General features: G+C 40.8%; 1 protein-coding gene across 2 annotated transcripts in view; it reads left to right on the top strand.

Moving 5' to 3' along the window:
- Positions 1 to 1,591: 1,591 nt before the first annotated feature.
- Positions 1,592 to 22,893, top strand: part of lrch4 (leucine-rich repeats and calponin homology (CH) domain containing 4) — a 52,665-nt gene continuing 31,363 nt past the window's right edge. Inside the window, exon 1 of one of the 2 annotated variants that reach the window (XM_051428542.1) lies at positions 1,592 to 1,990. In XM_051428542.1, the coding sequence (XP_051284502.1) occupies positions 1,819 to 1,990 (172 nt within the window). In that variant the 5' untranslated portion in view covers positions 1,592 to 1,818. The remainder of the gene's footprint in view (positions 1,991 to 22,893) is intronic. The other variant, XM_051428543.1, reaches the window with a different exon arrangement.

Raw genomic sequence — 22,893 nt, 5'->3', positions numbered from 1 at the left:
ACAGATGGTCCAATGGGACGCTGGAGTAAGGAGGGAGGGAGGACACAAGGGCTAAAGAGAAGGATGGATGGAGGATGGAGAGGAGGGGACAATGCTAATGGATGCAGAAGTGTGTGTGTGTGTGTGTGTGTGTGTGTGTGTGTGTGTGTGCAGGAGGGGAGTCATCTGTTCCTCAAAGAATGGAAGAATAAAGGCTATAAACCTCACGGGAGGCGAGGGGGGACCATGCAGTCCTGCTGATGCTGCATTTGCACTTATGTGAATGTTTAAATGAGTGTGTGTTTTCACACACACACACACACACACACACACACACACTGCACATACACTGCACATACACTACTGTACTACTACTAATGTTTTCTCAGAATAAGAAGTCAAAATGACTTAAAGTGAGCTTTTTTAAATGGGCCATTAATTGGATCACCTGGCTGCTACCTGCACACAGCTTTCTGATTGGTTTATAATTTAATTGTGTGACCAGAGGCCACGCCCCCGCCGGTGTCAGTCAAAAATACTCACGCTGTGACCACGCCCACCACCCATCCTAGCGCCCCCCCAAAAAAAAAAAAGCCAGGTGGACAGAAAAACTGTGCCGCAGACTTCCGGTTGTAACTTTCAAAATAAAATTTATATTAGAGGACAATGCCGTGAGGAGAGAGTAAGGAAACACATTCTGAGTGGATTATGTTTATTGAACATACAGTTTAAAGGTTTTTTGACATCAGATTGCAACTACTTCCATCAAACATCAGTGCTGTCTGTCTAAAATATCAAACTGTACTGATACTTTTCTACATTTCCAGCACAACCACATTGCTTTCGTGTATATTTTCTACATTTTCATCATTGTTGTTGTATTTAAAGGATCATACACGTGGTTTGGCATGTTTTAGTCCATTAAATGACAATGTGTCAATTGAAGGAGCAGCCTTGCTGTAATTATTCCTCCTGTCCATACTGGCTGTGAACAGCGGTGGAAGAAGTTCTCGGACCATTTACTTAAATAAAAGTAGCATTCAAATTTTACTTAGGTAAAAGTACAAAAGTATTAGCATCAAAATATACTTAAAGTACCAAAAGTAAAAGTAAGTATAGATGCATTATTGTGCTCATTACTTCGTATACTGCTGTGCTACTCTACAATGATATATCATATATTTGTTGCTAATATTTTGTATTAATAATGTGAAAAGTAAAAATATTTCCCTCTGAAATGTAGTGGAGTGGGGTATGAACATAAAATTTACCTCAAATACCTCAAAATTGTACTATACAGTAAAAGTAGAGTACTTGGTTAGTTTACAACTAGCTGTGAAGAGATCCCTTCCCTGATGTTTAGCTATTGGGTTACAATATGAAAAATCTAATGTTACAATATACTATATTATACTATATTTTTTGCTCTGCCTAAAAGCGAGCCATGCAACTGTAGTCATAGAGGATACGAGGATAGTGTGAAGAAAGCCGGGATGCTTTATTGTTTTCAGGAAGTGGTAGATTTTGTGTTTTTATTTTGAAGGAGAGACAACAGTCTTCCTGCGATCTCGTTGCGAAATTGTGCGAGCTTGTCGCAACTTCCTGAAAGATTGACAGCTTACGCCGCTCTCTTTCGGTAGTGGAAACGATAGCTCCCGTTGTGTGAGGGACGCATTCACAACTCACATCGCCAACTGCTTTTGCTCGGATTTAATTTCGTACTTTTAACGAAAGTTTGCAAGAAGGGCACTCAGTTTGGACTTCACAAGACTGTACGGGGTATGAAAGTGGAGCGGACGCCTCAAACAAAGTAAAAGAGGAGGTAGACCTGTACGTTTGATGGCTGCTGGGGATGGAGCCCAGCTGCCGGCCACAGTAGCGGCCAGTCGGAGCGTGGAGAAAGCACTCGAGGAGGCTGCCGCGAGCGGGGCTCTTAACTTGTCCAACCGAAAATTGAAGGAGTTTCCCCGGAGCGCCAGGAACTACGACCTGTCCGACATTACTCATGCAGGTCAGTTTGCTTTTTCACTGCTTTCCTTGAACTTACAAAGCAGCTCGAGCGTGCGAGCTAGCAGTTATCACGAGAACCGCCTTTTGTTTTATCGCCACCTGCTTCTTTCTTCTAACGGGGAAGGCACATCTTTCCTCCACCCCGACACGTTTCACAAGACTCTGTTCAAATAACTCCGCAGTATGATGTCCCGCTGACTGTCAAAACTGTACCCCCTTTCATATTATGAATTTTAAGGCTTATTTCAAATCACCAGCTCATGCCTCCGACTTCGGCTCATGTATATTTCACCAAACTGCTGTTTACTCGATAAGAATTTAAAAAACTGGCACGTTGCGTTTAGTTTTGCGCTCTGTTGCCGTTAGCATGCAACGTGCTCCACAATCGAATGTTTTTAGTCCCTGCATGATGGACTAGCTACATGAAAGTTCAGGTTTATTATTTTTCTGCTCTCTTTAAGTGAAGCCACATGAAGTTCTAGCCTTTTAAACAGAAGATTACCGTGTTGTTGTCTTAAAGTGGAATTAAAAGGAAAAAAAGCAAGTTCCTCTTCCTCAACATATCCTCTTGTAAGCGGCCTTCTACATTGCCATTCACTGGGTTTCGTGTTGTTCATAACTTTACTTTGGCTTTAACAGTGGCTTTGGTAGTAGTGTTTTCTCTTTTGAGTGATGGAGCCTTTTACTCCCCATCCTCCTGGACTCTCTCTGAATGTGTGTCACTTTACCTCATTGAGCTAAGTTTCACAGGACATTGTAGAAGGCTATTGCAGGCAACAACAGAGAGTAAAACCTGACAGTGAAGTAGGTGTGGGTGACACTGTGGATTAAAGGGAACTACCTTGGCCTCGCCTTGTTGAAAAGAGGATTACCCCATCCAGGTTGCTGAAATCAATCTGGCTACACAGCAATTTAAAGCAACACCCCCCCCCCAGTCCTCTGCTGCTGCTTTCTGTGCTTTGGTAATTATGACCATCTGCTCATAACAATCCAGGTCTAGGCCCTGTGGGATGAGGAGGAAGCCTTGAACACACACACACACACACACACACACACTCAGGCACCTGCCACTGGAGCAACCCAAGCCTAATGACTGGGTTAGTGATGAATATATCCCATACCTACTGGCCACTTGTCCACAACCCAAAGATATTCAGTTTACTCTCATAGAGGACTAAAGAAAGCAAAAAATATTCACATTTGAGAAACTAAAATCGGACAATTGGGACTTTTTCTTTCTTACAAAATCACTGAAAACAATGAACTGATAAAAAAGTAGTTGGTAATTTAATAGTTGACAACTAATGGACTAATTGCTGTAGCTCTAGTTTACTCAGTGAGTCAGCCTGTGAAAGCCATTGCATAATCTCTGATGTGGCTCTAAAGGAGCTTTATCAAGTGTGACAAAATAACCTAGATGATGTCATAGTGATGTCATCTGAGTTTTCTGGTATTATGCATACTGGCACCTACTGTTGTACTTGTATGGAACAGAGCCTTTATTAGCATTATTAGTTCAACCTGCTGTGCTTCCTAGGGCTGTCTATAGATATTTTCCATGGCAGGCATTATTACATGTCATAGCAGGTGTTATTAATTCCATTAATTGAGGGAGGCCGGATTTCCCTGTAGGTGTTCCAGTTGTACTCTGGGTACCAAATGAAAAGGTCGGTGGCACCAAGTATCTGAGTTCATTGTCAAGTAATTATTATTCTTATTTTTGAATAATCAGTTAATTGTTGAGCAGCGGAGATGGACAACAGGCAATGTCATCCCCTCCTTTGCTAATGTTAGCAGTGTTAGAGACATGCTTCCATTAAACTTTGTGGAAGGAGGAGGCTTCTGTGAGCTGATGGCGTTTGGTGAGTCGGAGGACAAGCTAGCAACAACAACAAAGAGCTACAAATGAACTGCAGAGGAACAAATAAACCACAGGCCAAAGTATTGCAATATTACAACATCTTAATGTCTGTCGTTAGTTAGGCTTTTTATTTTGGACACTATTTTTTAAATATTTTTTTGCGAGCACTCAATAATAATGCAAGTAAGCGAATATGTCAATTATTGAATGCCTATCCATAAGAAACAACATTTAATATTTGACAACTTTAGCTTCTTTTGCCAAATGTAAGAAAGGATTTTATATTTTAAAAAGAAGATTATATTCCTCAAAGCAAGGTACGTAAGTATGTTTTGGTATTGATGCTGAAACTTTTGCATTGGATCCAAAAAACCTCAAGCAAAACCCAGGGCTAGATTTTTGTGTCAAGTCAAAATAGTGAATATCAGGAAATGTAATAAATTCCAGAGGAGTGTCATAATTGGAAGTATCACTCAATACATTTCCAAATAGGATGTGTTCAGTTCAATTTTATTTGTATAGCGCCAATTCATAACAGAAGTTATCACAGGACACTTTTCAAATAGAGCAGGTCTAGACCGAACTCCTCCTGTTCATCATCATTTCAGTGGGCTTTACCTCCACATTGAACCAGGCAGCTGCTGACCTCACTGCCATCCACACCATCCACACTGGCTCATGGTGACTCATTTGTTATTCATTCAGCTCTAATTCAAGGGTCGTGCTCTTCTATAGGCCGGATTGTAGACACTTAGTCTTGAATACATGTTTTTGCAGCACCTAGGCTATCTTTGTGGTAATGTCTCGTATCTGAGTAATGAGGTGCTCTCAGTTTCACTGAAATACCTGGTAGTTATCTCAGGCAGACACTATATCAGCTCTGATGTACAGGGAACCTGTCTGAGAGTCCTGCCCCTGCACCGTCTGTGTGTGTGTGTGGGTGGGTGTGTGTGGGTGTGTGGGTGGGTGGGTGGGTGGGTGTTGCAGGTGGCGACAGTCCTCTCTGATTCACCGAACTGTCATGATTGTTGTCAGGTATGGTCTCGCCATAGATCTCCCCCTGTTAAGTGAAGGAGGGAAGATACTTGAGCGGGATCTGATGCATTACAAGCACATTGTAAGTTCCTTAGAAGCATAAATAAGCTTTTCTTTGGATGGACTGGATTCAGTTTGATATTCATATACAGTTGCCTTTTAGTGCTAATGAACATCCAGCTCATACCCACCAAGCTTTTGCTAGTTAACGTGAAATAACAAAAGGACAAGAGAACATTTTGCATTAAGGTTTCAAGAAAAACTCTGTGATCTGTGGTACATGGCATCATCTTAGAACATAGCAGCCAGACATAAATCAAGGTTTAATGATGAGCTTTATGTATATAGCATTGTTTAATGGTTTGCTTTTACACTGGTGGAACCTCTAGCCTTGCCTCTTTCTGTGTCCGCCCCCCCCAAAAAAAAACAACCCACAACTATAGTTTTGGATTTTTCCACGATTCTGTTTTCACAATTGCAGGTGAGCCGCGTGTGTGTTGACGTAGCCCAGTGAAATGTTTGAAACCAATGTGGTACCGAATGCTTTGCCTGGTCTGTGCTTGTAAAATATCCACCGTGTCCGGGTCTTTTAATGAATACCAGATAACGTCTCTCTCTGTGGTCGGGCACAGGTACCTGGGCGGCCTAACCGAGTGGAGTCTGTGTGGAAAACACTGTGGGATCATCAGGTGTCTTAAGCAATGGAATATTTCATGAGATCTTCAGATGTGTTGCGTTGTTTGACCAAACAGTACAGAACCCATCAAACTCTTGCATTTACTGGACAATAAACCCCATTTGTCAAATGATCAATATTATGAATCTTTTTAAAAGTACATATGGTAATCTTAAATACACAATAATATATAATTATACTGAGAGTAGCTACACTTGCCAATGTAAGCTAACCAGAAGTTGAACCAAGCAGTCATCCCAAAGTTCACTGGTCATACAGTCAGTAATTAGGAGTTTGAAGTGGGCGGTTGCATGAGTGAAGACGCAGCTGTGGGCAGGATATCAGTGGAGCTATGTTGTGATAAAAAGAGATGAATAAGGTGGTTGAACTGGGATAAGAAGACTGGGCTGTGGAAGCCCAGCAGTGTTTATGATAACATCAGCCCCCCTTCTGCCCCACTGGAGCAGCTTCCCTCAGGAAGGTCAAAGGTTCACACACACACACACACACACACACACACACACACACACACACACACACACACACACACGTACACACACGTACACACAAAGAAGGAGACTTGGCTTGCCTCCCCCAGAGTGTTTCCCGGTAGCTCAGAGCGGTTGAAGGGAACAAAGCCCAGCCATTGTATGTTGTGTGCACCTTGAGGACCCACAAGTCTGTGTGTTGCTGCAGAGTGAATATACACAGCCCACCCTTGGGCAAATGCTTTTCTAATTAGGCTTTACAGAGTATGGGTTTTGAAATGATGATATTTGTGTTACTGGTGTTGAAGCTGTCAAATAAGAGATTTAAAATTTTAAATAAAATTTGTGACGCAAAAATGATAATTCCCACACTAATCGGGAGTCATATGACAATTGCAATATCTCGCAATAATCGCAGTAGGATGTTTCCACCATATTGTGCAGCCCTACTTTTGTATTGTATTGTTGCTGTTGCTTTGAAGTTCCTACAGTATGTATAAAGCTTGCTGGTAAAGAAGACATGTTCCATGCTTTCAAGAGCATTACTGAGATGGAGATGCATTGTTTAATACAGCTGTCATTCCAAAATGCTCATGTCAGGGTACCACAATGAGGTTTTTTCAGTGACATATGGCTGTAACTAACTGATTATCCGATTTTCTCAATTAACTGATTAATCGTTTAGTCTATATAACAACACTTATTATATCCTAGAGCCCACCCCTAACCCGTTAACATGCTCATTTTATCCATCCAACAGTCCAAAACCTAAAGCTTTTTACCTATATCATGATATATGACAAGGAAAAGCATCATTTTAGAAGCTGGAAGCAGCAAATGTTTGGTGTCTTTGCTTGACGTAAGCAGAGTTGACAATGAATTGGTTAAACGGTCAGCTCTAAATCTGAAAATGTATTTAACTGTAAATGACCTACAGTACAGTATTTTGCCTTCTTTGTTTTGACTGGGATTCCTCCATTTTTCTGTACTTTGTTCTCTGAGTGGAAAATGATGAGCCTGCAGTGGAAATGATTGAGAGCTTCAATTAGCATTTTGTCTGCAAATTCAGGAGGTTTATCTGGCTGCTGCTGATCAGAGACCTGTTTAGAGTCAAATCAGGTTCAAATCCATCAAGTGATAGATGATGTGTGGTAACATTTATTAAATGCTTCAGTTGAAGTGCTTGTCAGATCATCTACTAGCATCTAAAAAACCCACTCTCAAACAGCAGAATACGAGTAGGCTGTGTGTGGTCATTTGGTCAACATGTTGCCAGCTTGTTATATAATACCCTGTCCATTTCTGATCCTTTATGTATTTGCTCTAGGAATTTCCGTTTTAAAAATGCCTCATTGCTCTCCATTAAAACAACACACAAAATGAAATGAGAAAAGAATAGAGCCCGCAGGCCTGCAAGTCATACAGGCAGAGATTGGGTTAAAAAGCGATAAAAGAAGGATCCTTTGCTTGTATTTCAGTAACATTTTGCAGCTGCACCACACCTTGTATTTAGGTAGGTGAAAACTGCATTTGAATTTAAGCATTGTGGTCATGCTGTCCATATCCAAATCCAGACTTTACTGCCACAGCACATCCACACTACATTTCTACCTACCTAAAGCTAAGTGAGCTCTGTAGAAAAAAAACTCAGGTTGGGATTGGGACATACTTGTTAGTAATAAACTATATATTGAATTCTTACTTTATTAAAAAGGGATTGTTGGGACCCACAAAAGCTCATGTAAGTGCAGTTTTTAATTTGTTGTGTAGCAGAAGCAATGGAAATGTTGTTGCATGGGCACAAAGTTAATAAATTGACCTCCAGTCTCGTATGACCTCTGGGGATGTAAGAGACAAGAGCTTGTTGTTGAGAGCTGGAGGGGAGCTGGACAGCCAGCACTCGCACTCATGCCACAACTGAGAAGGCCAGCAGCTGACTTTAGAGAAATAATGAATGAATGAAGGAGGGGTATGTGTATGTGTGTGTCTAAGGGGGAGGGATATTTCCATGCCATGTTCCTATAAAGTGGCTCACAGAACCGATGTTGGCCTTTCATCAAATATCGAACTCCTTCTCTTTTCCCACATTGTGCTATTTCATGGATTCAATTTAGAAAGGCTTAATTATTCTCTATCAGTCTACTCAGCCAGGGGTTCATTCTGAAAAACATTTCTTGCCAGCAAATGGAAGTGAAATAGCTCATTGTCCAGGGTGATTTAAAGTCATTTAGTCTGGCTTGTGTGTGTTTGTGTTGTTTAGGTTGAGCAGTTTTAAGGTCATGACGGTAGCTCTGTCATTTTCATTATCCAGACAGTTTAAAAAAACCCAGTAAAACCCAGTGTCTGCAGTCAAACACCCTAAATTCCTGTTTATTTCCTGTTGCTTTTCAGGCACAAATACCTAGGAAAAGTCAAGCTGTTTCTAAGGACTGCCTCAGCTGAGTCTTTGCAGGAACTCAACCCATATAGGTTAAAGGTGGCTCGGAAGACTTTCTCCGTTCTGAAAGACAACAGCTGGGGTTAGCTTGGTTTCAGACTGTGAACCAGTCTCATGGCAAAAAAAGTCCTGGCTCCAGCTCTGTACATTATGGCTTGGACTAGAGTTTATTCCTGTGCAAAGTAATATTGGATGAATTGCCTTCAGATTTGGTTTAGACCAAAGTTAGTTATGTCCATCACAGAATTAAGATCCCTTAATTTTTCATTTGGTGTCATCAGGTCACTTACGATCACATACCTGCAAACCAAGCCTGTGTTAAGTGCTGCTTACAGGATGCTAACATGCTAAATTAAGTTGTAACCTAACTAATTGTGAGCATGTTGGCATGCTAGAGACCAAATCAGGGGCTGTGGTGAAAACACCCCTCGTCCCATTCATTTGGAATGGGGACAGTTGGTTAGGCTGTGGTGGTGGTGGGGGCCCAGCCCTCTGCAGGGGGTACCAAAAAACTATTTCCAAAAATGATCAGGAAAATGAATAGGGCTGCACAATATGGTAAAAACATCATATTGCGATTATGTGGACAGATATTGTGATGGCAATAGACTTAGTACTTAGAGTGGGACCGATGATTTTTGAACTCTCACTGATCATGATAATGTGGAATCTTGTTGTCTATAAATCTGGGCCTCCTGCAACACTTCAGTGCTTCATTATAATGATTCTTTTGTCACACATTTTACTTTTGATTAATTGTGCATCCCTAGAAATAAGATGTTATTTTCTGATTGTTTCACAGCGGTTACGTTCTAAAGCGCAAGTAAACATGCCCCACATATACAAACCCCTGCACCAGCCTGCAGCGCCTGATTTGGTCTGAATACCGCCTTAGTTTGGTTTTCTATCTTCCCGCCTTTAAATGTTTGAGTAATTTGTAATGTTTTGAAACCAAGTAGGTCAGACTTCCTGCTCAGCAGTGTTACTTCATCTTATTTCATCTTGTTCTACACATAGCATTTCATTGCTTTTTGAATTTGAACAGTTTTTATGGTTTAACACTTTTAACTGGATATTAGTAAAAACCTTAAAAAGCTAAAGGGCGAAGAAATAAACCACTAAAAGTTTCCAGTCAGTCTTCGGATGAAAAACTCAGTGTTGTTGGTTTGTTTTTAAAATTCAGTGTAATGATATATAGTTATAAAGAGCAGTACCCTACCCCCCTTAAACAAATGGCCTGGTTTTTAGTCTGTTGCTGAAAAGCTCTCTTGCTAAGCTGCTAGAAAGTTAAAAACTACACTGTACTGTGGGTTATTGGTCGGGTTGAGCAAGCCCTGATTTTGTGTGTGTGTGTGCAGTTTGAACATATGGCTATAGCCTTCTCTGTCAGTTGTTTACATCTGTTCTGTGTCATTAAATGAGACTGTGTGCGTGTTGCGTGCGTGCGTGCGTGCGTGTGTGCGTGTGTGTGTTTATTTCCTCTGCGCTCTGCGGATGTGGGCTGCTTGTTCACTCAGTCTTCACTTCTGCTTTGTCTGTCGTCTTCTCTGTGTCCTCACTGCTGTGCCCTTCTGATTGCCCCACACTTTCTGTCAGCCAACATGTTTCCATCCAGCCATCAAGCCACTTTTTAAAGGACTTTTGTTGGAAATGTCACAGAAAAAAAAAAGCCAGATGGATCTTTTCCTCAAAAAAGATATTCATGGGGAAACTGGAAGGAGTCTTTCATTAACTGATAAATACTGGACACGTTGTTGGTGTCGGCTAATGAATGGCATGGCTTGTATAATTATAGAATGAAGCTCCCCTAGCACAGAGCACATCCTCATGCATTGTTCCATTAACAGAGACCAGAAGTAAGTTCTTCTTTCCAACTGAGGGTAGATGAGGCTGCAGTATGCTTTATTCTTTTGCTTTAATTTACAGTATATTCAGTTTCATTTCTCAACATTTCTCTCCCTCTGAAACCTGCTGGTGTGTTTTCTCTCTCAGAGCACAGCAGCTGGTGGGGAGGGGGAATCCTTCCTCAGTCCCATGGGAGGTAACCAGAGTAAAGGCAAAGACACAGACAGGGAGGCTGTATGACAACACTACCAGTCTGGCAACATACATATACTGTGCCATACGTGTGTGTGTGTGTGTGTGTGTGTGTGTGTGTGTGTGTGTGTGTGTGTGTGTGTGTGTGTGTGTGTGTGTGTGTGTGTGTGTGTGTGTGTGTGTGTGTGTGTGTGTGTGTGTGTGTGTGTGTGTGTGTGTGTGTGTGTGTGTGTGTGTGGCATTGTTCAGGCCACTGTTACCATAGCCATTGTTCCTTAGGTACTGAGTAATGAGATGGAAACCATGTTGTCAGGGAACTGGATGTTCGTAGCATTGAGCTAGTTTAAGGTGTGAAGGTCTCCATGCACAACCAGCTATCAGCTTATTGACACAGCACTGATCCGTATGGGAAATTGCATATGTTGCATCACATCAGACTCTTGAGTGAGATTGCATTCATAAGCTAACCTCTAAATAGGGAAGTCCTTAATCCCAGCCTGTATATGGTTTTTTGTTGTTCTTTATTAAACTGCATCAAGTGTTAAAGCAGTATTTTCCTACTGTCTATGTTATGTCACCCTCACGCATGGGCTAAATTTACACCCACTCAATTTTATTCCCATCAGTTTTCTCACCTGCTTATTCTGTTCACGGTTGTGGGGAGCTGGAGCCAGTCTCAGCTCACACTGAGTAATGGGCATGTACACCTGGATAGGTGTAAACGCCAACCACGTTTAAAGTAGGGCTGCAGTTATATTCATAATCAACTAATACGGACTCATTTCTTAATGTTTGGTCTGTAAAAGGCCAGCATTGTGGGGCAGGACCTTTCTATGGGAAGTTTGCATGTTCTCCCCGTGTTTGTGTGGGTTTCTGGTTTCCCCTACCATCAATGTATATTAGGTTAATTTTTATATATATAACATTTTACATTTAATTATTTCCATTCATTTTCTGTTGATCAACTAAACATTGCAGCTCTAATTAAAATCATTATAAAGGCTTGATAATGAAAACAGGGTAATAAAACTGCTGCTTTTATTAAACTACATATAATCAAATTATCCAATTTTACTCGCAGTAGGAAATGGAGCTCATGTTGGGGACTATTTTCTGCACTGGATTAATCCACATTTGGTGCTCTAGTGATTATTTGTGGCAGCAGGACGGTATATGGGATTGAGTCCAAATAAATTACAGTGTGTGTTCATGGTAATGAAGGAACATGTCCTCCAGTGCAACAGTGTGGCTCATTGATGTGTTTTTAATAGTTTTTGGACAATAATGGAGCTCTATGGCACAGAGGAAAAAGATACACATTACTTGATGGTAGATACATTTATTATTTATCTGTGTTTGGAAAGAAAACTATGGGATATTATTAACATTATACTTTAAATATATTTTCGAGCAGGCATTTTAAAGGAATTAAAGGGAGTGTGTCATAGTTCCACCATCTCTTGTCACTCAGTTTTATTTCTCTACACTGACATCCCATCTTTCTCAAGGCATCTGTAAAGCTACTACGGGGAACCAAGCCAAGCAACACACTCTTGTTTTAAACTTACAGTTCATAGACATACAAGATGATAGATTGGCTGACTCACAGCAAAGGTCCCAGGGCTTGATTTGAAACCAGGACATCATGTGTTCCATGCAAGGGTCTACTTTCTGTATTTCCTTTATCTGTTGTGTTGTAGCTGCTGTCTCCTCCAGGCTCAGCAGGCAGCCATTTAGTTAATGGGCCTCAGTCCCGTTCCTCCTGGCTCTGTGTTTGTCCTGCAACACAATGTAACACTATAAGAGTGTGTGTAAATAATCTAATGGCGTGGAGTGGACTGCTTGGTGAATAATGAAAGCTGAGGCACTGCCTGTCTTATGTAACCCAGCAGATCCATTAACTCCCACTGTGTTTGGTGTCCAGATGGCTGATTCACTGAGGAAGTTGGTGCATGATAGAGAAGGCATGGGGCCTAGGAGGGGTTGAAATGGAAAAGTTTGTGTATGCACATACAGTTATTACAGGATTAGTGTAAGATTTTAGTTAATATAATCTGATCTTTTCAGTCTCACAAGATGTGATTGTAGAGAGAAGAGTGTTGGTGTAACCTTTCATTAGGACACCAAATAAAGGAAGTTTGGCGACCATTTTTAATGAACTGAGACTTGTGTGACAGATCTATACTAGGTATAGTATACGTCTGTCATTGAGCAGTGATGTGTAGGGAATTACAGTTGTAGACTGGAGTCTTATGGGAACTGTGATGACCAGGGATTAACCCATGACCGTAGTCTGGCTAAAGTGGGTCAAATGAGGGTTGAATGCATGTTCATTATCCTACATTGTGTGTGCAAGTTGTATTAAGTGGAACTTGCTCTTGGGTTACTGTAGTAGTATTAACTACAAACATTCCATTCCTTAAATGACAAAAATGCTTAAAGATGGTTGAAGTGTGAAGGTCTTTGACTGAGGCTTGCTCATATGTTATTGGAGCGCAGAGCAAAAAGGGGCGGGGCTTAGGGAAGATCAATTGTACCTTTTAACTAAATCATCTCACTTCCTGTACTCAATCTGATCTGATGTCTAATACCAGTCTTCCAGTTTCTGGGATCATTCAATTCAATTCAGTTTTATTTGTATAGCGCCAATTCATAACAGAAGTTATCTCAGGACACTTTTCAAATAGAGCAGGTCTAGACCGAACTCTTTATAACATTATTTACAGAGACCCAACAGTACCACCATGAGCAAGACCTTGGCGACAAGGGCAAGGAAAACTGCCTGTTAAAAGGCAGAAACCTAGGACAGACCCTTCGGCTCTAGGTTGGTGGTCGTCTGTCTCGACCAGTTGGGGTGAGAGAGAGAGAGAGACAGACAGACAGACAGACAGACAGACAGACAGACAGACAGACACTACACTAATAGTAGTGACTGATGAAGATGAAGACGACAACAGCAACGATGGGGGACAATGAGCAGTGACAACAGCAACAACAGTAACCCTAGCAATAATAATACTTATTATAATAATAATAATAATAATAGCAATGGTAGTCAAGCAGGACCAGGAGGCTCCACCAGGATCCACGAGAAGACGAGAAAGCACAAGAAGTCCAAGGAAGAAGTGAATACAAACTGAAATTGCGTAAATACTTGATGTATTTTCTTTTCTGTGGTGTAACTGGTTTTGACACTCCTGCAGTGTGCATGCCGTTGCCATGACAATTGCAACGCTTTTACACTTCCACCGTCTGCTTCATCTGTTGGCCTGTTTGTCACTTCTCAATCTGTTGCAGTCAGAGTTGGAGAAGTTTCATCTACGGACATGATTCCTCTGCCTTGAGTGCATGTTGGAAATTGAAAAAGCTATAATTAACGGAAAAAGGTTATGTTGTTTTGTGTGAGCTTACTTAAACCTATTCCATTCTATTTTGGGTACATTGCACTGCCTAAATGACTAGTTACTCGTGATTTTTCATTTTTTGTGTACTTACTTACTTGTTACTTGTTGTCGGGAGTTCTGTTGTTGTCGGGAGTTCTGTTGTTGTCGGGAGTTCTGAGTGTGCTCGTAGTGTAATTTCCCCCTTTTGCATGAAGGTTTGAGCTTTGCATATTAAAGCAAAAGCAGCAGTCTGCAGGAGGGAAAGAAGGGAAAGAAGGGAGAGGTAGAAGGAAGTAAATGTGAAAGATAGATGGGGAGAGGAGCTGGTGTAAGAGGAAGGAGACAGACTGACCGACAGAGGGGAGGGAGTGAATCAGGTCTGACTTGATTTGCCAAGCATAATACATCAGAAAAGGAGTGAAGTGTCTAACAAAACCATCTTTACGCACTTGACCTGCTGTGCGAAGAAAAAACATCCCCCTGGTCTCTACATTCAGAGTCTGGGGGAAAACGAGGCATTGCAAACAAAGGTGTTGAGAATAATACAATAATTAATAACAAATTATGAACAAACATAATAGCTGGAATCTGCTTGTGTAGCTCCACCACAACTGAAAGAACTGCCTTCAGACAAATCCAAAACAATCTTATTTACATGTTGTATCTTGTTATCTAGCTGTGTCACCTGAGTTTTCTCTTAGTCACAACAGTATATGTAACCATACAAGACTTCTTAGGAGCTGCACACAGTCCCTGCACCAGGCAGTTGTTGGTCCTAAAATGGCTAAAAAACATCTAAAAAGCTTCCAACACTATAGTATTCATTTGTATATTTAACATGTTTAAAAACATTACAGATCCCCTCTAGACTCGTATTAAGACATATATACAAAAAACAGCCACACATTATTGTTCCAATTAGAAAATGTATATATATAATAATATATAAATGACCTAATGACCTAACTGGAACAGTAATGTGTGTAAATGAATGGGAATGATTAATTTTGCTTCACAAATTAAATTTTCACAGAAACTATTACAATCATGATAATGTGAATTGTTTCAGGGTTTTTAAGTACCAAACAAACATTTTTTTTAAAAATCTGGATAACAAGGTTTGTAGGCCAGGTCATCTCTGCAGAACTGCAGTACTTATTAATTATAGTACTTAATTATAATGCTGTTGTCACACATTTTACCTTTATCAAAAAACTGCAGTGTCGTGTGATTTGCATATTGCACTTGGCCATATTGCGATTTGGATTCATTGTGCAGCCCTGTTCATGAGCTGAGCTGGGTGAGGGGTAAGGGCATGAGCGTATGTTTTGTTTTGTACTGTTTGTACTATACTGACTGCTGAACAACTCTAAAAAATCAATAAACAGATTGGTGGGGAAAGAATGAACATCCATGTTGAAATGAAGCTGATAGTGACCAAAATGTATTTCCCTGATTCGGATTATAATTTACTCACAGTATCCAGTACCAGTTGTGTCTCCATTACCTACTCCACTACAGAACATCGTGTGGTTCTCTCCACTGTCACACAACAGTCTCACCCATACACACATGCACTACTTCTGTCTACAGTGCCGCTCCTCAACCTGCTGTAACTAACACTGTAACAGGAATCAACACCGCCACATCCTGTCTCAAAGCAGACACCGAGTTGTGTTGTCATTGGCAACGTTGTGAAACAAACCCAAACAGCATTAGATCGAATGGCGGGCGCATATTAAATAAGCCATAGTGAGGGTAAGGTGCAACTCCTAAATGTGGTGGAGATTAAAACAGAGCTAAATAAAAGTGAATATTGGATTTACAATTATCAGGTAGACACAACATCTAATGTTTGCTAAAATTAGCCACCATAAGCTACTAGTCATACCAAGTAAGACTTTCAAAGCCCCTGAGCGTATCGAGTTGATTACCAATGCCTTTAAAGTGGGGCTGGGAGATATAGCTGTAAAATTTATTACAATAGGATGTTTCATTTCAGTGAATATCGATAATTATTGATAATTTGGAATGACCTCTGAGAAGGTTGAATTTAACCACTTTATTTTGTCATACAGTATTGTTGCTGAGTACCTCTCCGTAGTGGACTGCCTGTGGATTGTTTCTTGAGATGTAACAGAGGCTGTGACTGACTGCAGTGATTCAGTTATAGGATGCCACGAGTGTATTTGTTATGTGCTTTCTAGACATTTTGTATTTAATGCATTTTAGTGAAGTGTCTACTGCCGATATACATTGCTGTTGTTTTATTGTATACAATAGAGTAGAGGTCGGCGATATATATCGTTTTCGATAATATCGTCATTGTTGTTTTGACAATGTGCAAATTTCCATTATGGAGTATTTAAATTACTTCGCCAAAAACATTGAAACGCACGCGGAAACTCCTCACACCCACTTAATACACGGTGCATTAACGCTCTCTACAGCATGGCAGGATTCAGCCACACCACTAGTGGGCCTACGTGATCACATGACCTCTCGCTAGCATCCTCCTTGCAACAGTTTAGCAGCGCGTTGTGATGGTAGAGAGAAAATGCAAACACCTCCAGTCCCTGAAGCTACCGGTACTTCAGATGGTTTAGTGCCGAGACGTGGGTCTACCTCTCTGGCATGGAAATGGTTTAGTTTCAAAAAGACTTTTTTAGCGCAGTGCTCAGAGCGCTTCAAGTTGAAATCTGTTCAACTTTTAACACCGCTGGGCGCTCGGAAAATGAGTTTTTGAGCTCTCAGCGCTAAAAAACGCCTTTGAACCCTAACTCAGACAATTCCAATCACATTTTAAAGGATATTGACTGAAAGTGTTATCGCTAAAATCCCAGAAATTTTTTTTTGCCCATATCGCCCACCCCTACAATATAGGCATAATACTGGTGGAGATTGTGGTATTGTAACCATAATATTATTAGAGATACATTAGAAGGTATTCAAATTTAAAGCCTCTACATGGAACTTTTCTGTGCTGATTTGATTGTGCTGTGGACACAAGCAGTAGTGTTTCCACTGCCCTGTTTCATCAGATTTATGTGAATCTGAGTAAATCTGACTGGGTGGCAGGCATTAGGAATAACTATATAGAAATAGCCAATCTTCTCTCTGATGGTCTTGTTTGTTCATGTAGGTCATATAGAGGCATCATGAAGTTTGTTAAAAACTCCTTCTGGTACCTTTTTAGATATAGAAATGATTTTTTTGTAAATGGCGGTATTTGGGTTCCACCCATTGTGCGCTCCCTGTGAGTGAGTCAGTGATTTCTGGTTTGCAGAGACAGATCTTTCCCAGCAGTCCTTTCAGCCCTGTGGATTTAAACCAGTCAAGAGCTTCCCTTTTTGTTGAGTCACACCTCTCGGGGGGGGTGTTGTCTTGGCATCTACATGGTCAGCCTCTTTGTTTTTTCTCATCCCCTTTCTGGCTGCTTCTCAGCTCCTTTGTCCATGCTCTCCTGCTGGTATTATATGCCTCTTACTCATTCACCCCACCCGCCCTTCTATACCTATTTTTTTTTTTTATGAACCTCTCCTCCTTCTTCAGAATGTGATATGAGTAGAGCCTCATTTTGAGAACACACAAAACATGCCTCTGTACATGCAGGGAGGCCCAGGGTCCCCCCTTTCTTCCATTTCAGTGTCACGCTGAGGGGAGTCTGTGTGTTTCTTGGCTGAGTGATCTGGAATAATTTTTCAAGCTTGCTGCTTTTGAAATTGGCTTCGTTGATGCTTCATCAACACAGCTTGTGAGATGAGATGGAGAAACAACTTCAATAAACGTGCACTAATTAGGAAAACTTTCAAATTTATATCAGATATCCGTAAAATCAGAGTAGAGGGTGACTTTTAGAAGCTGCTGTGTTGTACCTCACCAGGATGTTAAAGGCTATTTTCTCCTGATTACTAGGGTTGAGCAAGAAACTTTTTTTTTGTCTTTCTCCAGTTATGTTCACGTTCATCAGCTGTCACATAGATCACTTTTTCTTTTTCTTTTCACTTTGTCTCTCATGGAAAAATACTGACTCCTAATGCCTTCATCATGCGCCACCCTTAAGCAGGTGAGCCATTTGGAAACCTGATATCCTCTCATTTCTTAAGGTATTTCTTGGGTAAGGGTGACGGAACACAATAGAATGCAATAGCCCCACAGTAAATACAACCTATTTTAGGCTTACAATTGTCACTATTTTTTAAGTTTGTGTTAAAGGAGTTGATTTAAAGTACTGGCAGCTATAGTGTGCGTGCGTGCGTGCGTGCGTGCGTGCATGCGTGCGTGCGTGCCTGCGTGCGTAGGACTGCTTGGAAACAACAATGCTGGCTGCTAAAGAGGTAAGCTTCAATGCTGCTACAGTAGTATCAGTTATGTTAGGACAGGAGAGCATTTCTTAATTGAAAGAAGAGTAAAGAACAGCACTGAAGGCATTTCTCCATGGAAAAGATGTTTTCTCTCTTCTCCGACCGGCTTCAGTAAGAGTTTGACTATGTTATAAGGTTCTTTGATCTGATGGAAAACCTTGCCCCTGATGGACGGTGATAGAAAAATGGTTCATCCTATAACCTGCTTTGTATTTTTTTTAAAGTGCCTACCCTTTTTCAATCACCTGGAATCCCCAGATGGATCTGTGTAACAAATAATCTGGCGTAGTCAGGTTCGGACAGAGGACTGTCAGGTGTATCCAGGTATTGGATGCTTCTGAATCACAAAGATTTTCTGGTGCGCAGAGCTTGATTCTTAACGTGCCTCTACTAGCACCAAAATGTGTCAGTGATGCAATCTCCTATGTGACTTTGTTGTCCACATTATGCTGGTGAGCTGCTGATGCATCAAACCACACCCAATCACAAACCACACCTGGTTTTCACCATAGCAACAAGAATTTGATCAGTTTAATGTCTTTATTGGTCTTCAAAAACACATAAGGGTCATTGAACATCACATAAGGTGAGGACTAGCTTCTTATGGTACTGACAGTTTACAGGGGCAGTCTTGTGGCTTGAAAAGGTAATGAGATTTGCAAACAGATTAGTGTTTTAACTGACTTGGACAGTACACAGCAGTTTGTGCAGGCGTGGAAGTTCTACTGCCTTATAATGAAGACTTGAAGACCTTTTTAACGCCTCCTTTTAGAATGGCAAATCTGTCTTATCATTGAAGCAAGTGCTGTACTATCAGTCTGCATGATGTCTAACTGGGAGAATAGTATACAAAGAATCCACAAACCTTTTTAAAAAATGGTCTCAGTTGTAAAATGAAGCTAGACTTTGGAACAGCAGTGTAAAGACTTGAGGCCTAAGTGAGGCCCTTGGTTATGCAATACTGGAATATGAGACTGTTGTTACCTCTTTGTTTGTTTTTTTAGAATGAATTTGCATGTACAATGTACTGATGGAGTTTTCCTTGTGTGTTAAGAGACTTTACAAAAGTCCTGCTCACCAGTGTGTCATAAGTTCTAGAGGTCATTGGGTCAGCTGTGATGTAAGGGTCTGAAGTGGATCCTCCTCCATCACATCCTGACCTGTAATTAGACATAGTGCTCTGCTCTGAAGCCAATCCTACTTGTTCTGCTGATCCTTTGAAATCCTGTTTACACACTGTTCAGGGCTGTGTGAGCTGGTCTCATAGTTGCAGTTAATACACCTTCCCTTCTCCTTTTGTTTAAAAGTTTGTAAAGGTTGAACGTTTACAGTAATTGAAGTTTGCCTCAACTGCCTTTATAAGAGATCTAATAATCATTTCAATTTCAATTTTATCCTGACAAAACAATCCTAACTCAAGATATTCTTTTTTTTTCCTGTCACATGGTTTTCATCAGCAGATAAAACTTGCTCAGTTGTCATGGAGACTGATCTCTAGATATGCAAACTCAGTAGCTGTTAATATATCACCCATAGCACTTTTTGTCAACAGGTCCATCTTCGTGACAACAGAGCAGATGAAGACTGTGACGCACTTGAAAGGTCTTTTTGATAAACCACCTGTTTCTGAGATAAAGACTTACTGAGCTTTGATGTTCAAGTTTCATTTTGATAAAGCTATATCGTCACTTAATGGTGATGACAACATTTTTTTTCACTTAGTAATGTTTAGAAGAGGCTGACTGCTGGAGACTGCTGCTGGACTGCTGTGTGGGTTGAAACTTTTTAAGCATGTAGCACTTTTGGCAACACTGCAATCAGTGATTTCATAGCAGGTGTTTTCTATTAGCTGTCAAAGAGCCTATCTGGAGAGCATGCACTAAAACTCTTAGGTTGGCGGACTTGGTACTGAAAAACAGAGTGCACTGTGGCTTTAATCTCGCAGTTAGACAGATGCAGGACAGACACAAATATGAAAGTATGACACAAGACCATGACAGTTGAGGTTGAGGGCTTTATGAAAGCCCCAGGTACTCTTCGAAACATGCATGTTCTTGCCTACATGCATTTGCTTTGGAGGCTTTCTTTTTTCAACCAAGCTCATTTATCCAGGCTAATGATAGGGTGACCCTGTTCTTAAGCGTGCTGCAAAATCTGCATGATCACCATGGTAACTCCGAAGGGGTCAACCCAGGTCAACAGAGACCTTCAAGTGGCTAGTATCGATTTTAATCCTGTCAGATGGGGTGACACTGCATGGCCTGTTGTGTGTGTCACTGCAAGTCGTAGACATTTTTTGGTAAAGTTATGTCATGTTGATTACTTTCCTTTTTTATCTAAAAACTACTAGGGTTGTCCCTAAATCAGGATTTTCACAGTCGACTTGGGAGGGAATGGAGAGTGCATGTGCTTGTGGTTCATTGGTTCATGCTTTTAATTATAGATATTTTCAGATTCATAAATGCTCAACATCATTACTGATGTCTTTTCACGCCGCCCTCCGTTTCCATCTCCCTTCCCTGTTTCCATCACAGTTTGTTCTGTCATGTCATTTTAAGCTGACAACTTGGTTTGTAAAGTTTTCATTCTGCCATACTGGGGCTCCTGCATTGCTGTGTACAGTAACGCAAGCTAAAAAGAAAAAGTGCAGTGATCTGACAAAATGTGTTGACTTGGGGTCTTCTCGTGTTTTAGGGGCAGCCATAACAAAAAATGTTCTGTGATCTCTCATTGTGCTAGATATTTTTGTCTCTTGCTTTGAAAGTGGGTGAAAACTCAGTGGAACCAAGGATACAGTCATATAATCAGACTGAATTGCTGTTTTGTTTCACGTAAGTCATCCAGCCTGACATGTTTTGGAGGGATATTTTTTTGTTCAGTAGTGAGTGATTTACTCTTTCCACCATTCTCATTTTCATATGACATGGAAGCTAGAAGCATCTTACTGTTTTCATCGGCGTCAAATTTCAAAAAAAGGCTACCAAGTGGACCTTGAGTTAAGATTATTTGTCCAACTATTTCTAAGGACAAGAATTAACTTTCTAGTTGAGTACTTTTTTTCCAAATCTTTTCATTGCTAATTTACTACCAAAGCTAAATGTGTATTAGCACTTTTTTTGGTAATTTAAATCAGCCATAAAAGTCAATTTGCCAAATTTCTATTGCCGCTTATTTGCCATAAATTCAGCCAGTAACAACTGGTCAATATATTGTATTTCCCAGCCAAAAGACAAACTTTCAACCACAGTAAATTTGCCTAAAACAAATCAAACCAGGCTTTAAAGTGTGTACCTGAGGTGAGGTAACAATAGCCACAGTCAGGCAGGGAAGTCAAATCACGGAGCATTGAAGACCAATCACAAATGGTCTCTTATGACACTATGGCACTATAATGCCAGCTGTGAATTGTCTCAGCTGGATCCAGACAATCTGGAAACATATTTCATGGGCCAGTGTGAGTCAGCTCTTTAACCGGAAAGATCTCAGCTCTTGTCATCAACCCTCCTCCTCCTCTTTATGCAGCTTTGTCGGGCTGACAGAGTTGGCCCTGGACCATACAGCAAGTCTGGTTAAAGCCAGCGTCCTGCTGTCTGAACCATGGCAGGCCAGTGAAAGACTGCTGGACATTTCACTGCCCATTCCACAGCACATGCTTTTCCCATGATGCTCATAGTGAGTGAGTCTGGCTTTGTTTCAACAGCTACCAGGACATTTGGGCAGAAATGCCTCCTGGGAAAAAAAAAGAGAGCAGGGGAATGCTGTCTTGGACTTTTCAGCTTTTAGGATTTGTGTGCATATTCTCAATACTCGATACTATATAAGACCAAATATGGGCAATTTCTGTATGAATGCATGAGTTTAAGGTTAAGATAAGAACTGGATTATGTTTAGAATACAGGTTTAGGTAAGGAATGAATGTAGTCATTGCAAGGTGCTCGCAAATGAAGCACAAATGTGCTACTTTTATTTTTGCATTAAAAAGTACCAAACCATCACTCACAAACCAAACTGGAGCTCCCAGATATCTGCTTGTCTTTTATAACAACAGATACAGAGACTAGATAACCTCTCCATCCCCCAGAGCGTACACACACACACACACACACACACACACACACACACACACACACACACACACACACACACACACACACAGAGAGAGAGAGCGATTTCCACCCCCACCTATTGTTCAAACAGCTCCCCTCCAGCTATGGGACAGTGAAGACGGGGAGAGATCAGGCTTTAGAGCTACTGTACAGAATCTAGCCACTCTCACATTTACTGTGTGTATATATAGAAAATACACACATTGAACTACATGGCTGTATTCATTAAGATCATGTGAAATGATCCTGATAATGAAACACTTCGTTTAACGTGGAACATGGCTTAGTATTATGTGTCTATCCACTTTATTGAACACATAGTCAGACCTCACTTCCCTTTGTTTACTACTGTTCTTATTCTGTCCATTTATAATTAGATTTAAGAGATCAGGAATAGGTTGGTTTTAGCCTCTTTTTTTCTTTTGTTTGTTGAAGTAGTCAATAGTTTGTCTGTAGCTTGATTGCAACCAACAATTATTTCCATTATTGATAAATCTTTTTTGATTAACAGTTTGGT

This window comes from Dicentrarchus labrax, unplaced genomic scaffold (assembly GCF_905237075.1).
Source record: "Dicentrarchus labrax unplaced genomic scaffold, dlabrax2021, whole genome shotgun sequence".
NCBI classification, from domain to species: domain Eukaryota; kingdom Metazoa; phylum Chordata; class Actinopteri; family Moronidae; genus Dicentrarchus; species Dicentrarchus labrax.
This window is presented reverse-complemented; position numbering and strand designations above follow the sequence as displayed.